This window comes from Gouania willdenowi, chromosome 19 (genome assembly GCF_900634775.1).
Source record: "Gouania willdenowi chromosome 19, fGouWil2.1, whole genome shotgun sequence".
In the NCBI taxonomy this organism is placed as follows: domain Eukaryota; kingdom Metazoa; phylum Chordata; class Actinopteri; order Blenniiformes; family Gobiesocidae; genus Gouania; species Gouania willdenowi.
In genome coordinates, this window is record NC_041062.1 from 973,057 (window position 1) to 992,232 (window position 19,176).

At 35.9% G+C, this 19,176-nt stretch overlaps 1 protein-coding gene across 1 annotated transcript; it reads right to left on the minus strand.

The window, feature by feature from the left end:
* Positions 1–458: 458 nt before the first annotated feature.
* On the minus strand, positions 459–18,891 carry LOC114481450 (zinc finger CCHC domain-containing protein 24-like). The gene is made up of 4 exons (XM_028476290.1): positions 18,511–18,891; positions 15,591–15,791; positions 3,431–3,595; positions 459–1,686 (listed from the first exon to the last, which is right to left on the minus strand). The coding sequence occupies exons 1-4, from the start codon at positions 18,700–18,702 to the stop codon at positions 1,573–1,575; spliced, it is 672 nt and encodes a 223-aa protein (XP_028332091.1). The 5' UTR covers positions 18,703–18,891; the 3' UTR covers positions 459–1,572.
* Between the last annotated feature and the right edge of the window lie 285 nt (positions 18,892–19,176).

Here is a 19,176-nt window from a genome sequence, read left to right on the forward strand (position 1 = left end):
TGTTGGAACGAGTCATTGTTTGGTCAAACCTACTGCTGCATTCTGCTTTATCTCCTCCATTTGTTAACAATCTTAATCTTAATCCAATGAGTTTTTATTTCATCCAAAAACGTCCAAAAGGTTCCAAACGTTCAACAATGTCCAGTAAAAATGCTCGTGGTTTCTTCTCCAGACTTGTTTTAGTTACAAACAAAGTAAGTCAAAAATCAATAATGTGAAGCGAGGTGTGGATGGATCATCTAAGAGGAAGTATTTAACAAATTAAACCCTTAAAAAAACATTCTGTACAGGTTTCAATTCATTATTTTATTCAACAACCTGAAATTTCTAAGCACCTTTTTAAAAAGTTCCTGCACTGTTAAAAATACAGGAAGCTATGGAGGACTTTTTGCACATTGGCTAAATGTGAATATATCTGTTAGAACACATAACATAAAAGCTGAATATTATTTCAATAATCCATGATACAAAAGTAATGAGCAGCACATTGTTGGGACATGGTTACAGTCTAAAATTAAAAATAAAAACAGGAAAAACATACAGTTCTTCTTTATGAAAATGTAGTTTTTGATATAATTTGGAAAAGACTGGTTAGTAACATAGGGTTAATTTCTGCTTGAGTGGAATTCATAAAAAACCTTTTTAGTTTCATCATCAAAACATTTACTTCTTTTTCACTGATGTTTTGGGCGGAAAGTTGTTTATTTAAATTTATTAGGGCATTAACTTTGGGATTAAATCATTTCTATTACTTTCATCCTCTAGTTCTTTTTTAGCTATTTATTAATCCAAAATGACTTCATTTGACACCAGTCCAAGATAATTCCTTTGCTCAAATGTTTTTTAAAAACATTTTCATATTAAGATATTAAGGGAAAAATATTGGATTTAAAAAGTTTTTCAGCTCATGTATCAAACCACCACATAGTTACATAATAAAACCTTGATCTGTCGTTCCTTTGTTGATGTACAAATTGTAAATAACACTTTTAATTTTGCAGAATTATCAACATTGTTCCACCCAACGATTAGGGAGAGATAATCCTGCCTAAAGGTTAAAAATGATAAAATAAAACATTGATAAAACAAGATATACATGCATTAAGTAATACGTACTTTACAATCCTTCACTCACAAGTACAATATTCAACAGAACAGTATGTCTTTAAGATATATTCAGAAACAATGTACCCATTAGTACTGATAATAAAAATACACATTAATATTGTGTGATCTTATCAAAGACGAGCATATTTTATACACAAACTGTCTCGTTTAAGTTATTTCTAAACTATACAAAAGTGTAAAAGAGAATATCAGTTCTTTGGTTGTAACGTGTTAATCAGGCTGCTTTATCATAATTCACAGCTGCTAAGATTCTTTGTAGTTTAGACGCTTTAATAAGCTTCACATGATGAAAACAGATTTAATCTAGAAATACAGCAAAATGTAAAGGCACTGATCTGATCTTCACTGAGAGAAATGGAAATGCTGCTGTTTCAGGGTCACAGCGTTGGGGGTGAAGAGAGTTCTATTGTACAGACGAGTCCCTTATAGAACACATTATTATTATTATTGCACACGACGGCAGTAGTAGCCGAGGACTTTGCATTTTTCACACAAGTGCTGTGGGTGCTCCTTGCTCTGGTCAGACACGTCCAACCCGTCTGGTTTCTCCAAAGGTCTCTGCAACAAAAATGAAAAAAAAAATGTTCTGTCCAGTAGATGGATCCAAAGAAGTGTTTTCACTTAAAGGCAGGGTAGGTAATTTTCAAAAATTAGCAAGATTTTGAATGTAGCATCCTCCGAGTTACCCGCCCCCTCCCCTCTGTGCTCCCTCAAAAGCCACGCCCCTCACTGCCATGCACGAGCACCGGTGCTCCAATAGCAGACCTCAGCTCATCGCTAGTATTGTGTAGAAACTATGTCGTCTCATTCCGCAGTAAGTAAACACTAAACTTTATCATTTCTATGTGTTAAACATTTGAACTCTGTCACTGGTGACACGCTTTGAGTGTGGGCTCGGGCACACGTACAGGGAGATGTGATTGGTTACGTTTTTACAGATGACAGATTTTCTTTGTTCCTGTTTCAGAGCATGTGAGATTTTAATGTCTGTCAGGAAAAAGTGTATCTGAAGAAAATTACCTGCCCTATCTTTAATTCATAGTCTATTTGACTCCACTTCCCACAATGCAATGCACAAAACTCTTCCAATGATGTCGATAAGCGAATGTTTTCATTGGAGATCAAAACAAACTTTCGAGCCACAATTTCAACCTTCTATATGTTTTTGAAATTTAAATGATAAAAATTGACTAAATCCTCATCAGAGAAGTTAAAACTTTAACGAGTCTTTGTTGAAAAAAAAGTTTAATCACTAACTAAGGAGTGAGATCAGTGTTTGGTCACATTCTGCTTTTCTCATCACCAACAATCTTATTCCAATGAGTTTTTATTTTACCCAAACACGTCCAAAAGGTTCTGCTCAACAATGTTCAGTCTCATTGATAATGGTTTCTTCTCGTAGATCAGGTAGATGGATACAAAGATGTGTTTTTCTTCATTCTTATTGTCTGCAGGCCTCCACACCCCACAATGCAATGCATGAAACTTTCCAGAAAATGTCAATCAGAGAATGTTTACAGTGGAGTCAACCATCATGTTCAGAGACAACATTTAAACTGGTAGGTTAACAAAAAGCCAATTATTTAAATGGATTATTTATTTTAGTCCAAAACAAGAAAATCAAACTTCAGAATAATAAATATTTCACCTGATTTGCAAAATTGTGTTTGTAACTTAACTTAATGCAAAAATAATGAAGTGGGTATTGATCATTGGGTGCTGAACAGTGTTCAATGAAAGCACTGTGGACAGATCATCAGTTCTTCTCATGGCTGTAACACAGGCAAACATTCTCTAATACATACATACTGTACATACATGCATGCATACTGTACATACATACATGCATACTGTACATACATGCATAAATACTGTACATACATACATGCATACTGTATATACATACATGCATACTGTACATACATGCATAAATACTGTACATACATACATGCATACTGTATATACATACATGCATACTGTACATACATGCATAAATACTGTACATACATACATGCATACTGTATATACATACATGCATACTGTACATACATGCATAAATACTGTACATACATACATGCATACTGTACATACATACATGCATACTGTACACACATACTGTACATACTCTACTTCTGTGTTCAATTTAGAAATCCCAGGAAAGTGAACATGTACAGTTTGAAATAATCATTCACTCATCTTCTAAATCCCACATACTGTAAAAGCTCCACTTTTCATGACTTTATTGGACACAACTCGGGATATGAACCCACCCCCACCTGTTGATATTCACATGCACTGTTACCTGCTTGTGAGGGTAAACATTGATGTGGCACTTGATACATTCTTGCCCCATGTTGGCCCAGGAGTTTCCACTCATCCACTTCCTCTTGCACTTGGGGCACTTATACTCCCCAAAACACCTCTTCTTCCCCTGATACGGGGTCAAACCTTCTCCTTTGGGTCGAGCCTGGATGGAAAAAACACATAAAAGTGAGTCAAACAATCATTTAGATGTGAAACTGAGAATTACCAGCAGCCCTCGTGGTGGCCAGAAGAGTTGTTTTATGGTCGTCGATTGAACCGTTTATTCCCCAGTTAATGCATTTATATCATTTATTATCATTTCAAATGGAAGGAAAAAAGGGAGGCCCAGCTTTTAGAAACAAGTTCCCTCCCTCCAGCTGTGATCCCAGGGGACCATGAAGGAGGCCCCCAGCTTTTGGATGGACCAATGGGAGAGGCCTCCCTGCAACAGGACAAATACCTCTGGCTCTCTGTCATCCCTCCCAGCTGGCTTCAGCGCACCAATCTGGAACAATCTTAGCAGCGAGGAAATAAAACCCAGATGAACTCTGCACTCCAGTAACATGACAGAATCCTAAACCATCCCGACAAAGTCTGCTTTAAATTACAGGCAACTTGGCTGAAATGTAGGTCAGGCTAAATTAAGGCTGAGGAGCTCATGTTAAGTTTAGTTTGATTTCAAAGCAGGAACACATCAAATTTGAACTTTTACACATTTACAGGAATGAAACTGCATCAGAATACCTCTAATAATAGGACGTTCAAGTATGTGTGAGATTTCAGTTTCAGTTTGTTTCAATCTAACAAAAAAATATTAAAACTAGGGCTGAGCGATATATCGAGATACAAAATATATCGAGTTTTCTATGTTGGCGATACAGAAAATGACAATATTGCCTGTATCGCGATATATCTTTTTTTTCACTTGTTTTGATTCATATAATCTCATCATACAAGTTTTTAATATTATTCATAGAGTCAAACAGTGTCCTTGTTTCTATATTTCTGAGATATATATTTTATAGCTTGTTTTGTATTAAAATCCTTGTTTCAGAAGTCGCTGCTTTCTCTGTTCTCACCTAAACTAGAACTCACTCACACGTGCTGTCCCTTATTGGACACAAAAGTGTTTGTTAATAAATGTGTGGCATTTTTCATCAGAAAATTTAACCCAGAATTATATTTCTGATCAGACTTTATTGAGTAAAAATATCGAGTTTTATATCGTATATCGACATTTTGGGAAAAAATATTGAGGTATGAGTTTTGGTCTATATTGTCCAGCCCTAATTCAAACTTAAATCACAATTTAAAAGTATATAACAGGCAGAAGCAGAAATGCTTCTATGCCCAACATAAATCATAACATTCACGTTGCCACACAAAGGAAATACAAGCATTCAACAAAATACATTTGAGTTGTCGTTTTTCAAATAATGCAAAAAAATAGTGTGTCACTCATTTTTATTTCTTTATCAATATTATTCTACAAATTACTGTAACCCCTAGAACAGACAGACATCTTTGTTTAACTTCTAATCTAGCTTTTGGTAAAATAAACAAATTATTCTAAATATTTTTGAACGCCTGTGTGTTATTTTATAATAAACAATATATTTAAATTTCACAAGTTTTGATTGAACAAATAATGGATGTGTGTCATAATGTCATGCTTTGCCTTTATTTGCAATAAAACAATATAATTTACTATGGTTTTAAAAATGGTTCCCCAGAGTTCTACACAGTAGGTCATAAATGGGAGTATCAAATATACTGTACAATAACAAGTACATATACCATTTTATATAACACACCAAGTGTTTTTGATATATTTACATAATTTATGTGTTGCCTCCAAGATAATTTAAAGTCAATTATGACTCTAAAGAACTTATATTTTATCTCCATTTATTCCAAGTTTTTATTTAGCCTGCTCCACTGTGGGAGGTCATTTTTTGGGACACCAGTGGAGAAAACACACAGATCATGGTCTTCCTGAGGGAGGAAGCAGCTTTTCACTCTACCCGTAGTCTGGAGCCCACAGGGCAGCAAGGGGCACGATGCACGCTGAAGTTTCCACCAGCGCCATCAAAGATGACACGCTGGCAACTGACACAGGAAAATCACACTTCTGACCCGACAAAGGATGGTGACCCGTTTAGACCGGAGGGAAGTTTAAGAGAAGGTGAAAAAATATATGAATGGCACATTAGGTCATGTGTACAGGTAATACATGAGAGTAAAACCCTACTTTTTTATCCCCACAAACACATTTACCTTCCTTAAAGGAGCAGTATTATGAAAAAATCACTTTATGATGGTTTAGCTACAGTGATATACTGTACATCCATTAGCCTCATTCAGAGTTAAGGTGTAAAACGTTCTGTGTTATTCCACATTTTGTAAAAAGTCAGTTGGATTTTCTGGTGTTGTGACGTCAGTAAATGTTATTTATATAAAACCTTTCATATCTAGAAATCACAAAGTGTTTTACAGTAAAAACACAGTGATTTACAAAAGACAGCCCTTCAAAATAAGACAAGAGAAAATACAATGTTGACACCAAGTTAATAAAAGAGGTTTGTCTGTATAAAAGTGTTTTTAACTGTGTTTTAAAGTTAGTGCAGCGTAGAACCAGCAGCAGAACGTTCTACAATGTTGGTGCCACATGTTTTATAGTGAGTGCGTGGGACGAACAGCAAATTCTGTGGTTGCAGCAGCTCAGAGTCAGACTTACTGTGGAGCGTGACCATATAGAGTCCTAAAAGTTAAAACAAAATTTTAAAAATGAATTCTAAAATTTACTGGCAACCAATGAAGAGAAGCTCAGACTGGAATCATGTGTGATTTTCTACTTGATAGTTAAAAGTCTGGCTGTGGCGTAGCGGAAACTCCTCCTCCTGACAATCCTGGCTCCTCCTACCCATATACAGTAAGAATGTGAGCTCCTCCCTCTAAAACTACCTCACAGCTAAAACACACACTGTGGTTTATTATAGAATATATATTATATTTAATTTTCATATATGTAAAGCTACATACACTAAATGTGTTCTCTACATTTAACCCCTCCCTGAGAAGCAGTGGACATCCACGGTGTAGCACCCAGGGAGCAGTTCCATTTTTAGTATGTGTTATATCGCCTCGTATCACCTTTGACATGATCTGACATGTTTGTGACACAATGTGACAAAACAAATGATTATGATTTTAAATGTACTATTCCTGTAGTTAGTAGAGATGAGGAGGAGAAGAAAGTGACTCAGCAATTTTACACTCCGGTGAATGTTTGAAACAGCTGACTGACTCCGCTGCTGCTGTGATAAACACACCCTGAAGCAGCGCTGAGACAGACTCACAATCACAATAGCTTCTTAAATATCCACGTGTTTTACTGTAATGTGGAGGTTTTTTTGGCTGAAAACAATAAGAAAAGTGTGTGGATAGCAAAAGAAAATCACTTTGATCACTCACTAATGATCACTGATCTCCCTTTCAGAGCAAGACATGAAGTCATCGTCTATAGACACGCCCACTCATGAATATGCATGACGGCTCTAAGACAGCCTGTTTTTAGAAGAGTCATTAAAGTGACTTTTCAGAGGCTAAAACTCCATAAAACAGGTGAGTTTGGGAAAATAAACTGTTTTTAGGGTTTTTAGAACAAATGGAGATGATGGTGAAAAATAGCCATAAAGTCCAAAAGTCATGACATTTACTGTCTGTATTTCATTAAGGAGACGATAACAATAAGAATTCATTATTTAAAAACTATTTTCACATTATTTGGTCAGAGTCGAGCATCAGTGAAGACAAACAGTTGTAGTTTAACATGATGGAACCATTTATAATTCCTGCTGAGTCATATTTAACCCAGTCTCAGGTGACTGGACCAGAATAATCTAAGTATTTTTGTAATTATAATAATTTATCTAAACAATGTTGTGCCCTTTTTTATTATTTACAGATCCCAGAAAAATCTGTTTAAGGACAAATATTTAATTCACAAACATCTGGTATTTTAGAGCGTATTCCTGTAATTTACACTAACTTTCTTTTTGGTGAATCATGATGGGGCCAAATTTAATGTTACATTGGGCCAAATTTGGTCCTCAGGCCTTGAGTTGACCCAAATGTCTTCCAACATGCTGTGACAATAAAATCATTTCATCGACTGTTTCTTTATTTCCTTGAGAGAATAAAAGTAAGACTTTTCTTTTAGTTAATAACTCTCTATTATGAATTTATATACAGTAAATAAAATGCAATATTTAGCTTTTAGGTCTTAGAATAAATAGATATTATAATAGGTACATTTGCCCTTTTTTTAAAGTGTATAGTAATAATTTATTTCAACCAAAGCTTAATGTATTCTGACAGTATGTTTATCTTTTTATGAATAGTTTCAGTTTATTTATTTGTTTGTTTCAGTCTAACAAAAAAAAATCAAACAAATCACAATTTAAAAATATATATAACAAGACTGAAGCAAAAGTGCTGATATGACCAAAATAAATAACATTCTAGTAACTTTTCTAATAATACACAAAGAAAATGGAAGCATTCAACAATAACATTTGAGTTAATCATATATATACATATACAGTATATATACACATGTAACTTATTTTATGTGCAACATTTAACAAAAAACAAACAGCAGCAGCAGATAAGTTTGGCCCCGATCCGCCATGCCTGGTGAGAGGGGCCCAGAAGGTGGCCCCCTCCCTCTGCCATCATCTGGAAACCATCAGGATAAACAATGACCCCCCCCCCCCCCCCCCCCCCAAAGCTTCAACTCTCTCCGACTTTCCCCCCGTCCCCAATGAGACATCCATCCTAGAGAAACAGTATCACATGAGGTCAATTACTCAACACTAACAAACTAAACCTCTCTCTCTCTCTCTCTCTCTCTCTCTCTCTCTCTCTCTCTCTCTCTCTCTCTCTCTCTCTCGTCCAGCTGTTACCAAAAACAAAACATCCCTCCTTCGACCTGCCCCCACGCTAATATGTGACCCCAGCTTTAGGGTCTCCACTGCTGACACAAGTAACAGAGGATATTAACAAGGAAAGACAATTATCTCCATGGAGGTTACCATAACAACAAAGTGAGAGAAGTTTGATTTCACTGCGAACGGAGGAAAATTAAGGGTAAAAAAACAAAGAAAAGGGAAACATTAATGAACAGTATTAATTAAAGTCAAAGAAACGTATCCTGTAGGGTCTCAGATGGTTTTAGCTCGAGTCCCCCCTTATGTCCAACTACTACATTTTACTCAGAATTCTATGAAAAACATCTATAGATCATAATAATGGAATAAATGAGTGATAACACACATTCTAAAGAATCTCATTTGGTAAATAAGTGTAAATAAACAGTATTTATTGCTTCTGAATACATTTATTTCTATAGTTTTTATTATTTCTGGTCATCTCCCTCCTGATGTGGGACCAACACTGACCTTTGTATTTTCAGTTCATTTTCATCATCATTTTGTGTGTTTTGTTGTTTGTTCTTTTTATTATTCAGTATATTTTTCTCTTATTTTGTTGTTTGTTGTTGTTTTTGTGAATTGTTAGTTTTATTTAAATTATTCTCTCCCAGTGTGTGTGTTTTTGGTGTCGTTTGGTTGTTTCTTATGTCGTTTCTCTGTTATTTTTGTGTATTTAATAGTGATCTCGTCTATTCTTTCTCTCATTTAGTGTGTCTTTGTTGTCGTTTTGTGTGTTGCTGGTAATAGTCAATGTTTTTCTCACTTAATGCGTGTGATTTTTGTGTCATTTTGTTCTTTTCTATTATTCAGTATATTTTTTCTCTTATTCCGTGTGTCTTTGTTGTCGTTTTGTGAGTTACTGGTAATATTTAGTATGATTTTCATTTTTTATTCAAAATAAACATTGTAAAACCCCTAAGGGTACACGTACCTCCATTTGAGAACCACTGCTGTATATAACAACAGATTATTGTCATCGCTTTGTTTAGTGTTTTAAACACTAAACTTCTCTCCCATTAATGCAAACATGCACAATAACTCATTTTAAATCCTTTGTAATAATTACAGAATATGTATTTTTCACCCTTTAATGAATCCAGTTAGATTAAAGGCCACAAAGTGCAACATAATAATAATTTTACGAAAAAATAATGATTTGTTAGTATTGTTTGTGAGCCTATTTAAATAATGTTTTTTTTTTTTTTTTGTGATCACTAATATTATTTATTTGTAGAACACATTTCATACACAAGGCACTTCATTGTGTTTTACATGATTAAAAAGTGCAACAGAAAACATCAAAACATGAATAAAATCAATACGAGCATTAAAATAAGCAGTAAAAACATTAAATTAGCAATAACGTGATTAAAAATGTTCACATCAGATGCTGACTTGCAGCTTGTTTCACTTCTTTGCAGCATAACAACTAAAAGCAGCGTCGCCATGTTTAAATTATCCTGTAACATTAACATTTGTACTGAATCAAGAGTTGCACAGAAACAAGCAATATTCAGAAGCATATTATGACTTCTCAGACTTATTACTGTTACATGGAGCTGCTACTGCGTTAATAAAAGCGCATGGCTTTATATTTCTGTCCACAGCACATGTTTTAAAGTGTAATATTCCCCTGACTTTAACACAAACTGTTTCCTCCTCTCCAGAACAAATCAAGTCCAAATGCTTCCAACACTAACATCCACATATCAAATAACACCTTTATGTTGATTCTGCATAAATCTCCCACGACTGGATTAAAAATCATTCCCATCCAAGATAAATATGTTTCGACAGAAACAACTGGAGGTGGAAAGAAAAACACAGATGATTTGTTTCCTTCTTGCTTACATGATTTAAAAACCATTTAAATGATTTAAACTTTAGATGGTGAAAAAATAACGCGATAAATTAGCGAACAAAGTAGTAAAAGGAGGAATAAATAAATGACCAGAAATCAAAAGAACTGAGGTAATAAATTGCCTCAATTTTTTTCAAAAGTTGATTAACTTAAAAGTAAAAACATTTCCAGAACTTCAAACGTTGGATAACTGGCTTTAAAAGACAGTTAAATTAAAGTGTTATATGAATTAAGTTTATTTTTAATGAATCCCTATTTGAAACAACAGAAATAAAGGACTTTATCATTCTTAGCATGTCATTATTACGTAATTTTATTAAGTTGTGTTTTTAAGTTGAACAAATGTATTTCCAATTACTCCAAAATTATTAGTTAAAGTTACGCAAAAATGAAGAACAAGTTACACCAACTTGACATAATTAAGTTAGTAAAACGTTTTCTCTAACTTTGAGTATAAACTATTTATTATTATTAAACTATCTATTTAAATACTTTGAACGTTCTGGTTTACAATGTTACACATTTCTGCAAAAGTTTAAATTTCAAAACAAACATGTTTTTTGGGGGTTTTTTGTGCCATTTGTTGAAATCCTTCAGGAGAACTGGAGTGAAGTCATAGTTTCCATAGTTTCACTGGCTTTGAGCAGATGACAGGGAGTCTGTGTATCTGCAGAACATTCCGTGGTTTCCGTTATCTTGTTCATCCTCCTCAGCAGATGTTTCAGCAACAGGCAGTATTTTGTGTCCAGATAAGATGGTATCAGACGTGAAAACAAAAGGACCAAAGCAACTGTAATCACACAGTGTTACATGAGATTCACCAGGCGTGCACACACACACACACACACACACACACTCACACACACACACACACACACACACACATCTGTTCCAAGGGCCACATTTTAAACATTCATGTCAGCATTTACAATAATAATTGATCTATATATTAACAAATCACTACATGATTTTGTGTGTTTTTGTTATTTGTTGTGTTCTTGTTTTAATTATGTGCATTTTCCTCTCATTTACACATATTTTTGTTGCTGATTTGTGTGTGTTTTTGGGGTCAATATTTTTGTTGTGTGTCTTTGGAGCTATTCTGTAATGTGTTTTTTATTTGTGTTTTTTGTCGTCATTTTGTTGGTTTAAGCGATTGTTGTGTCTCGCTTTGTTGCCATTTTGGGTGTTTATGTGTACTTTGTGTATTTTGCTGTCGATTTGTGTGTTTTGAGAGACATTTTGTGTATTACTGTGTATTACTGGCTTTATATTCTTTCCAACTCCTTGAAATACAATTTTTGTCCCCGTGCCACCAGTTGCCTATATCTGCTTTACACTCATATATAAACTATTCATAAATCTTTACATACTTAACTAAACGTCATATTACGTTGCTTTATTTTATGAGAATGCACATTTTTTATTGTCACTTTTTGAAACTCCCTTTGGTGAAATGTTCTGATCTTCTTTTAGCTTCATGTTTACAAGCTTCCATTTACATCCAGGCCAAATTATTGGTTACCTAAAATTGCTTGCAACATTAACAAGTACTTTTGTTGCCGAGTAAATACAGGGTAAGTAACCAACTACAGAAGCAGTGTATGTGCACTGTCTCCAATAACACTGTGTACTTTACACAAAGCTACTGGAAAGTTCAATCACAAAACAAAAACACTCCTTTTAGTTAGTTATTGTTAAGGTTGGAAAACATTACATTATAATTCACATCAAAGATTCTAGCAAATATAATTACTAGCAAATACAACTAGTTTGAACTTACAGTAGCGTGAGCACAACTTATATACATAGACATAAACATAAATGTCTATAAATCAAATTATATTTGCACATAATTGTAAAACGGCTTTCCACATTGTTATGTATTTAGTCTTGCATTTTAATTGGTATGACTCTTTGATTATTGATTTCATTTTCAATTATTGCTGATTAATGATCAGTCAGTCGCTGATTTTTTCATCACAGCACATTCATAATAAGAGGAAAAGCCTGGTTTGGTTTCCGTTACAATTTAAAACAATGTCAATAATCAATTTTGGGAATTTGCAAAATCGTGATTAATCAGTTGTGAATTTTTTTTCTCCAGCCCTCGACAATAATTGGCTCAAGATAAGATACGATAACCTGGACATTCTTACTGACGTGATCTGGATACCACCTTTTCAACTCCATTGGAACATCAAAGAAATGTAAATAAACCATAACAATCTGGTGTGCAGCAGATTATGATGTTTTATGGTTAAATTATGATATATCGTCAGAACTTTACTAATGCTCAACAAGTAGCAAGTTGATATTAAGTTTGTTTATAGGTGAAGTTTACTCTCCCTTTCTACTTTAAAACTTTTATCAGGCAAAGAATGCATTAATCTGATCATGTGATTGTATGTTGGTGTTATTCCTCGACTGTATAGAATTAGGAGTCACACCTTTGTTAGTGAAAATCATTGCCTGTTATGAAATATACATTCCAGATGTTGGATTCTCAGTACTGACAGGAACTGTGTAAAGTGTGAAACAGCAGTTGTGTTTATGGACAGTGGAAGCAAACATGAGTTAGAAATGATTATTATATCAGACTTTTTCCTTCCATTCAAGTAAAATTATTCAGCAACTGTGAAGACAAACACACCCACTTCCCTAATACCCACTGTTTCCAAAAACACGCTTGGTGGTGATTACAGTCTTTTCCAACTCTTTGAACGTCCAATAGAAGCTTCCCTGTGAAAGAAGGAGATGGCTCCAACCAGGCAGCGCTGAGCGAACAATACAGCCTGACTTCTTGACCTTTAGTTCCACAGAAACAATGCTCTCCTTATTTATCTCAAGCTCTTCCCACCATACAGACGTTTACGGTCAGCGCTCGCTCTCTTTTATGCACTTTTACAGTGAGTGGGTTCAGCTAATTAGTGATGATGACTATTACATGAATTAACCCTGATTCAAAGGGTTGAGAGAGGGGAAAGGTGGTACAAGTGGAAACAACCCCTAATGACACTATTTCTCTGACTGTGATTTAAAGAATCCTCAAAACAAAAACAATCAGTGAGTTTTCTAGGAACGCTGAGCCTGACTTCAATCAAACAACCTATCGTCATGACATCCTTCCCGATAGTTTGGACCTTGAATTTTTAGCAACACACGATGAAATGATGAAACGTGACATCATCTCACTAACGCAGAGCAGAAAACTTACCACTAGCTGGCAGAAATGGGTTCCAGATATTGCACAATTTATGGGTGTGGCCACAGAGAGGGATTGTATATATTTCAAACCCTCCAGCAAACCAAGTACCGTTAACCTACTTTCTATTGATTAAATGGTAAAGGGTTAGCAGGTTGTCGGAGCTAAACCACTGCCATGAAGGATCAATAGTAGACGTAGTGGCAGCACTAGAGCCTTTTTCCACTGGTTTCTTCAACCATTTTGCCACAAAACTTTATTTCATTTTCAAACTATTTGTTTTTTTTAAGCAGGGACAAGAAAACAAAAAAACTAAAGGAACGAAAAGACTCTTTGTGTACAGGAAACTCCAACAGAGTAATACAATCACATTTTCAAGGAACAAATACAAATAACTGACTAATTAATATATCAGTAACTAAGAAATACAATACAAGAATACAAAGCAAAATACCAACAATGGTAATACATTTCATTCAGCTCATTTCACATATAAAGACAACCCAAGAGACATTAGCGACATTTCAGATCCCACTTTGTTTCCAAAAAGTGACGAGCGACAAATCTAGAGACTTTCTCTGATGTTCAGTTACTCGTCCTTGCTCCTCCTCCAGACCGTGCACCCTAACCACCATAAATCTGTCTATCTACAGCCTCAAACACCCGTCCCCCGTTCCTAATAAGTCTTTAACATCCTGTTGAAGGAAGTGTAAACAGATTTGCTGATCTATCTGATTCTCTGTACCTATTATGACTCGGGGCATACTGTAGAGTTAACCCATCTGGATAGAATGCCAGTCTATTGCTGAGATGACAAACAGGCAAGTTTTGGGGGCCATCAGCGTCATTTAAACAAACAACATACACACAATGAGACACTGACCAATGTGTTATCAAGTGCACCCAAAAACATCAGAATAAATGCATTCATTTCTTCAAATAGACATTCATGTTTATTTCTTAAAACTGTGAAATGTTCTTCTCTGAAAATTTGCCAACAATTACATTAGAAGTTGAGATCATCCTCACAACAGAAGAATGTAGCCAAAGAGCGGCCATGACTGTTAATTTAGCTTAGCATACAGATTGGAAGGCGAAGTCACAACTAGCTTTGCCAAAGCTAACAAATTACTCATTCAAGCACCTCCGAAAGTATCGCGTTATATTTGTTTTATCACTAAACTGATTGATAAAACCAACAACAAGAAGCAGGGTGGTTTTTGTCAGCAGGAACTTGCATTGACTTGTTTTTATGAACTCATGCTACGTTAGCTAAAAGTTAGCCAGTAATAAATGACAGAATTTAAATCGTTCTAAACATTAGGGGTAGTTACAGTAAGTATACTCTAGGCTTACATCTACAATGTTTTTGCACAAATGTCAAGCTAGCAATGCAGCGAGGGAAACCCCTGACTAGTTCTCATTTTAGTCACTTGCACTAGATTTGAAGAACTTTGCAGAAACAATCGCAGCTTTGAAAGGTTTAAACTTTTTTAGAAAACCAATAAAGATTTAGATCACATCACAGTCTGTAAACCTTAAAAGACATGAGTAGGGATGAGTTAAACATCACCAACATTCAGCCATTCACTCGTGATGATTACCGTTACACCTAACAAATGTCAGCCGTTCTCCTCTGAACGTGGTCAATGGGGAACCACAGCTGCACATAAAGTAATATTTCTTTCATGTTTGGAGTAGAGGTTGTTTCTGGCTCCACAGAGAAACATATCATCTTTCATTTAGGGCCGCTTTGAGATCCAATCTGGCATCTGCTGCTTATTACCAGCCTGCAGTGGTACATCTAACTTAAATATGTTCTTAAGGAATCTATTTCCCAAAAAAATATATCCAAGTGTGATATTTTAACTTCAAATTGGGGGTTTTTAAATAGCTTTAAAAATATCAGGGAGGAACACCTCTAGAAGGAAGCATGTGGGTTTGATCCAAGAAAGTGATCTAATTTCTTCAGGGCTTAATCAAAACACCTACACATGTTTGACTAGCAGCTCAAGGGGCCCACACACTGCACAGCTGTTTCAGCTAAGGATGTGCGGGGGCCAATTTGTGATTGATCCGAAATGGCCGACTCGCTCACCTGAGGGCAGTCTTTGATGTAGTGCCCTTTGTTGAAGCAGAGGTGGCACAGGTAGTTGGGTGGGGGCCTCTTGCCTGGTTTGCGTGTATCGGGGGACAGCGAGAGCTCTGAGAACTGGTCGGCTAGTGAGCTCAGGCCATCCACGAGGTTGTTGAGGGAACTGTAAGGGTCGGACCTCTTGCAAAAGTTGTTGTTCAAGGCCTGTCGAAGAAACACAAATCAAAACAGAGGTGTTGAACAGAAGCTTTGTAGCAGCGTAAGCTAAAGTTTGAAACACATCAAACAGCTTGTCTAGCAAAAAATTAAAACACATGTCAGACTTATACACTTGGCAGTTACAAATGTTTAGCATTTTAAGATGATTAAGAACGTCAGGGGTAGAGCAGTGTTATGGATTGAATGTATTCTTATTTACATCATTTCTGTTTTTCCTTCTAGACGGGAAAAGAACCCTAAGCTCTCATGCAATCATTTGATTTGGAACATCCCAGTGTCAGCTCAACACAAAAGTTCCCCTTATTCCATAAAAACAGTCGATTATTGTCGTGATTTCACATGACACTTCAAAACATCGCCCTGATTGATTCTCCCTTTTCGTCTCGCTGACAGTGGTCAAATGTATGCGGCTTTTGCAGATGTGGCGCTCTTTACTGTGTGGGCCAATAGTGTCCATTTCCCCGAGTGAACAAAATGCCTTTGTCATACATTCAGTAGTGGCATGAGATAATCAGCTCCATTGTGCTTGTGGAAGACATGGGTGCTGTGGCACTGTGGAGAAAACATGAGCAACTCTGAGGGCATCACATAATAATAATCACACATAATCAGCTGCACAACTGTAGCAGGAGAACATCTGGATCAGCCACTGCACAGCTGTCACGTGTGAATATGGGTGAATAAATGATGTGATTTATTTTTACAAGTGTTTTTTAAAAAGCTTTTAGGCCCTAGGTTTCCTAAGTGGAGTACGCAAATTGTCATAGGTTGTACGTGACAACATTGGAAACTATATATAAATAGACCTGTAGTCAGGAGCCTCCATGCATTGGCACAAATTACACATTACACACTATGCAAAGCTACACTCTAGCTTTGACAAACATGAAAATAAAATATTATAAAACAAGACTTTGTGTGGAAAGGTGCGTTCACACCGAACGTGACTATAGTAGCTTAAATCGCCCGTGATGAGTCGCTTGCACGGAGTCACGCTTTTTGCTGACTTTATCACTTCATCTACCCCCGTGAAGTGACGACCAAGGAAATAACGTAGGGAGAAACTTCATTGCCGATTGGATGTCGCGACACAGCGTCACTCAGAGACTTCCACCGACTCAGATTGCATGATTGAGTCGTTAAAATTGCACGAGTCGCGTTCCTTGAAGGGACGTTGCTTGACGTTGCGTTAATTACAATGTTTTTTAATGTAAGCTAGTTGCCAGTCACTGAAGTCGTGTTTGGTGTGAACGCACCTTCAAAGTCTCTCAAATTCAGCCAAATTGCAGAGTTACACTATGTCAGGGGTGTTAAACTCATTTTAATTCAGGGGCCAAATATGGAGCAGTTTGATCTTCCATTTAACTAAAGGAAATATTGTGTTGCAATTTGAGGAAATTGGAAGGATTTTGTAAGAATTTTGAGTTTTTTCAACTGTGTAGCATAAAATTTAATGCAATCATGTGATATAAGCACTGGGAAAAACAGCGAGTCAGCAAATATTGTTGAGTTTCATTCACACAATGATTCATGTTTTTTCTGTCATTTTTACTTTCTCCTGTGGGCCAAATTGGCTCCAAAAGGTCGGATTTGGCCCCTGGACCATGACTTTGACACATTGTGCATCCTCTCAACCTCACCCTGCGCATTAAAGTTGTAGCGAGTTGTATTTCAGTTTCAGGGTGATGAATATGTTCAATCAACAAAAGTTTGGTTTCTCACTAAAAAAGACCAGTAGAATAATTAATGAAATAAATCAAGTGATAATTCTAAATAAGATGTTTCATTGAGTGCTTACAGATTATTATTCTTTTTTTTTATTTTTTTTAATTATATATCATTCCTTAACAGGATTGCTAAAATTCAGAGACAAATTTCATTATATGGCTACATTGTATATGACATTATTGCAGGAGGAGGGGCTATGAACTATGACTGTAAAATGCTTGGGAACCACTGTTTTATGCAATATTATAGTGCTAAACTTTAATGTCCATGTGGGGGAGAAGTATCAAACAAAAACCATATTCCTATTGTTATTATGTATTAAGCAATGCAAACCCAATCCCTGCTGAGTTTATAGATTTCTCTTTTTTTTCAACATGTCTGATATTATATACAGTATATTCTGAGGGGTCTTTCTCAAGCTGCCATTCCTCTTCCAGCTGCACACTGACACCAGCACACACTCAGGCTCTATCCCAGGACACAGAACACATATTCATACCCACTCACCACAGTAGGACCCATGTGGGTGAGCCGGGTTATACTGTATGAGCATGGGAAAAAAAATCAACTGATTGACTTATTTATGCAACTATAATCAGAATCAGAATGCCTTTATATTGTCAATATACAATTGTATAACGAAATTATTTGGCTTCACCTTATAGTGCACACGCAGCTAAAAAGAAAAACAACAGAAGAATAATACAAAAAACTAATTAAGATAAGATGGGCTATGTATGGTAGGAGTTATTTACAGGTAGCTGCATAGTAAATTATGAATAGATATTGCAGAAATGTAAAATAAATATTTGCACAAAATGAAATGTAAACTATTGCAGAAATATAAAAATATAAATATTGCACAGAACGAAATGTAAACTGCGTGTGCGTCTACAGAAGAGAAAAAAGTAGTTTGTTTTATAACTTATACAAATGAGCTATAATGTGACAGTTTGTTGCATCACATGAACTTTACCTCACTGCTCAGATGGAAGAAGTTGTTGAGATAGTTGGAGCTCAGATCAGTTGCATTATTGCGCTTTATGTCCTGAGCTGAAGAGTCTTTGAAGCCATCAAACGTGTTATTGGACGTGTCCTGCAGAGACATGTAGACCCAGCTGAGCAGCTGTGCAGGCGGGTACACTCCGCTCTCTACTGCGGACATCATCCTGGATCTGCACCGTCACAACCTGCGGAGTTTAACCCGGAGCCTCTCAGTCATCGCCCTGCAGCGGATGGATGGATGGATGGATGGATGGACGGACTAACAGTCAGAGGGCTGTATAGGGGTGTGAATGTATCATGACTGTGGGAGGTTGAGTCAGAAGGAAAAGGAGGTCCAACATGGGTGTGCGTCCCTCTGCCTCCCCTGACATGTTCACACGCGCACACACAACTTTTATTCGTTTTTTTTTTTTTTTTTTTACAGGATTTCTATGGAAGCTCATTCTCGCCAGTATAGAAAAAGTAAAAATAAAATACAAATCTTAGTCATAATTATGAGATACTATCTCATAACAAGATTTTACTGTTATTATTATTTTACTTTTTAATTTTAGTTTTAGTTCAAAAAACTAGGAAAAGTAACATGATTTAAATAAATTTAATTATGACTTAGTATCTCATAATTATGACTTCGTAT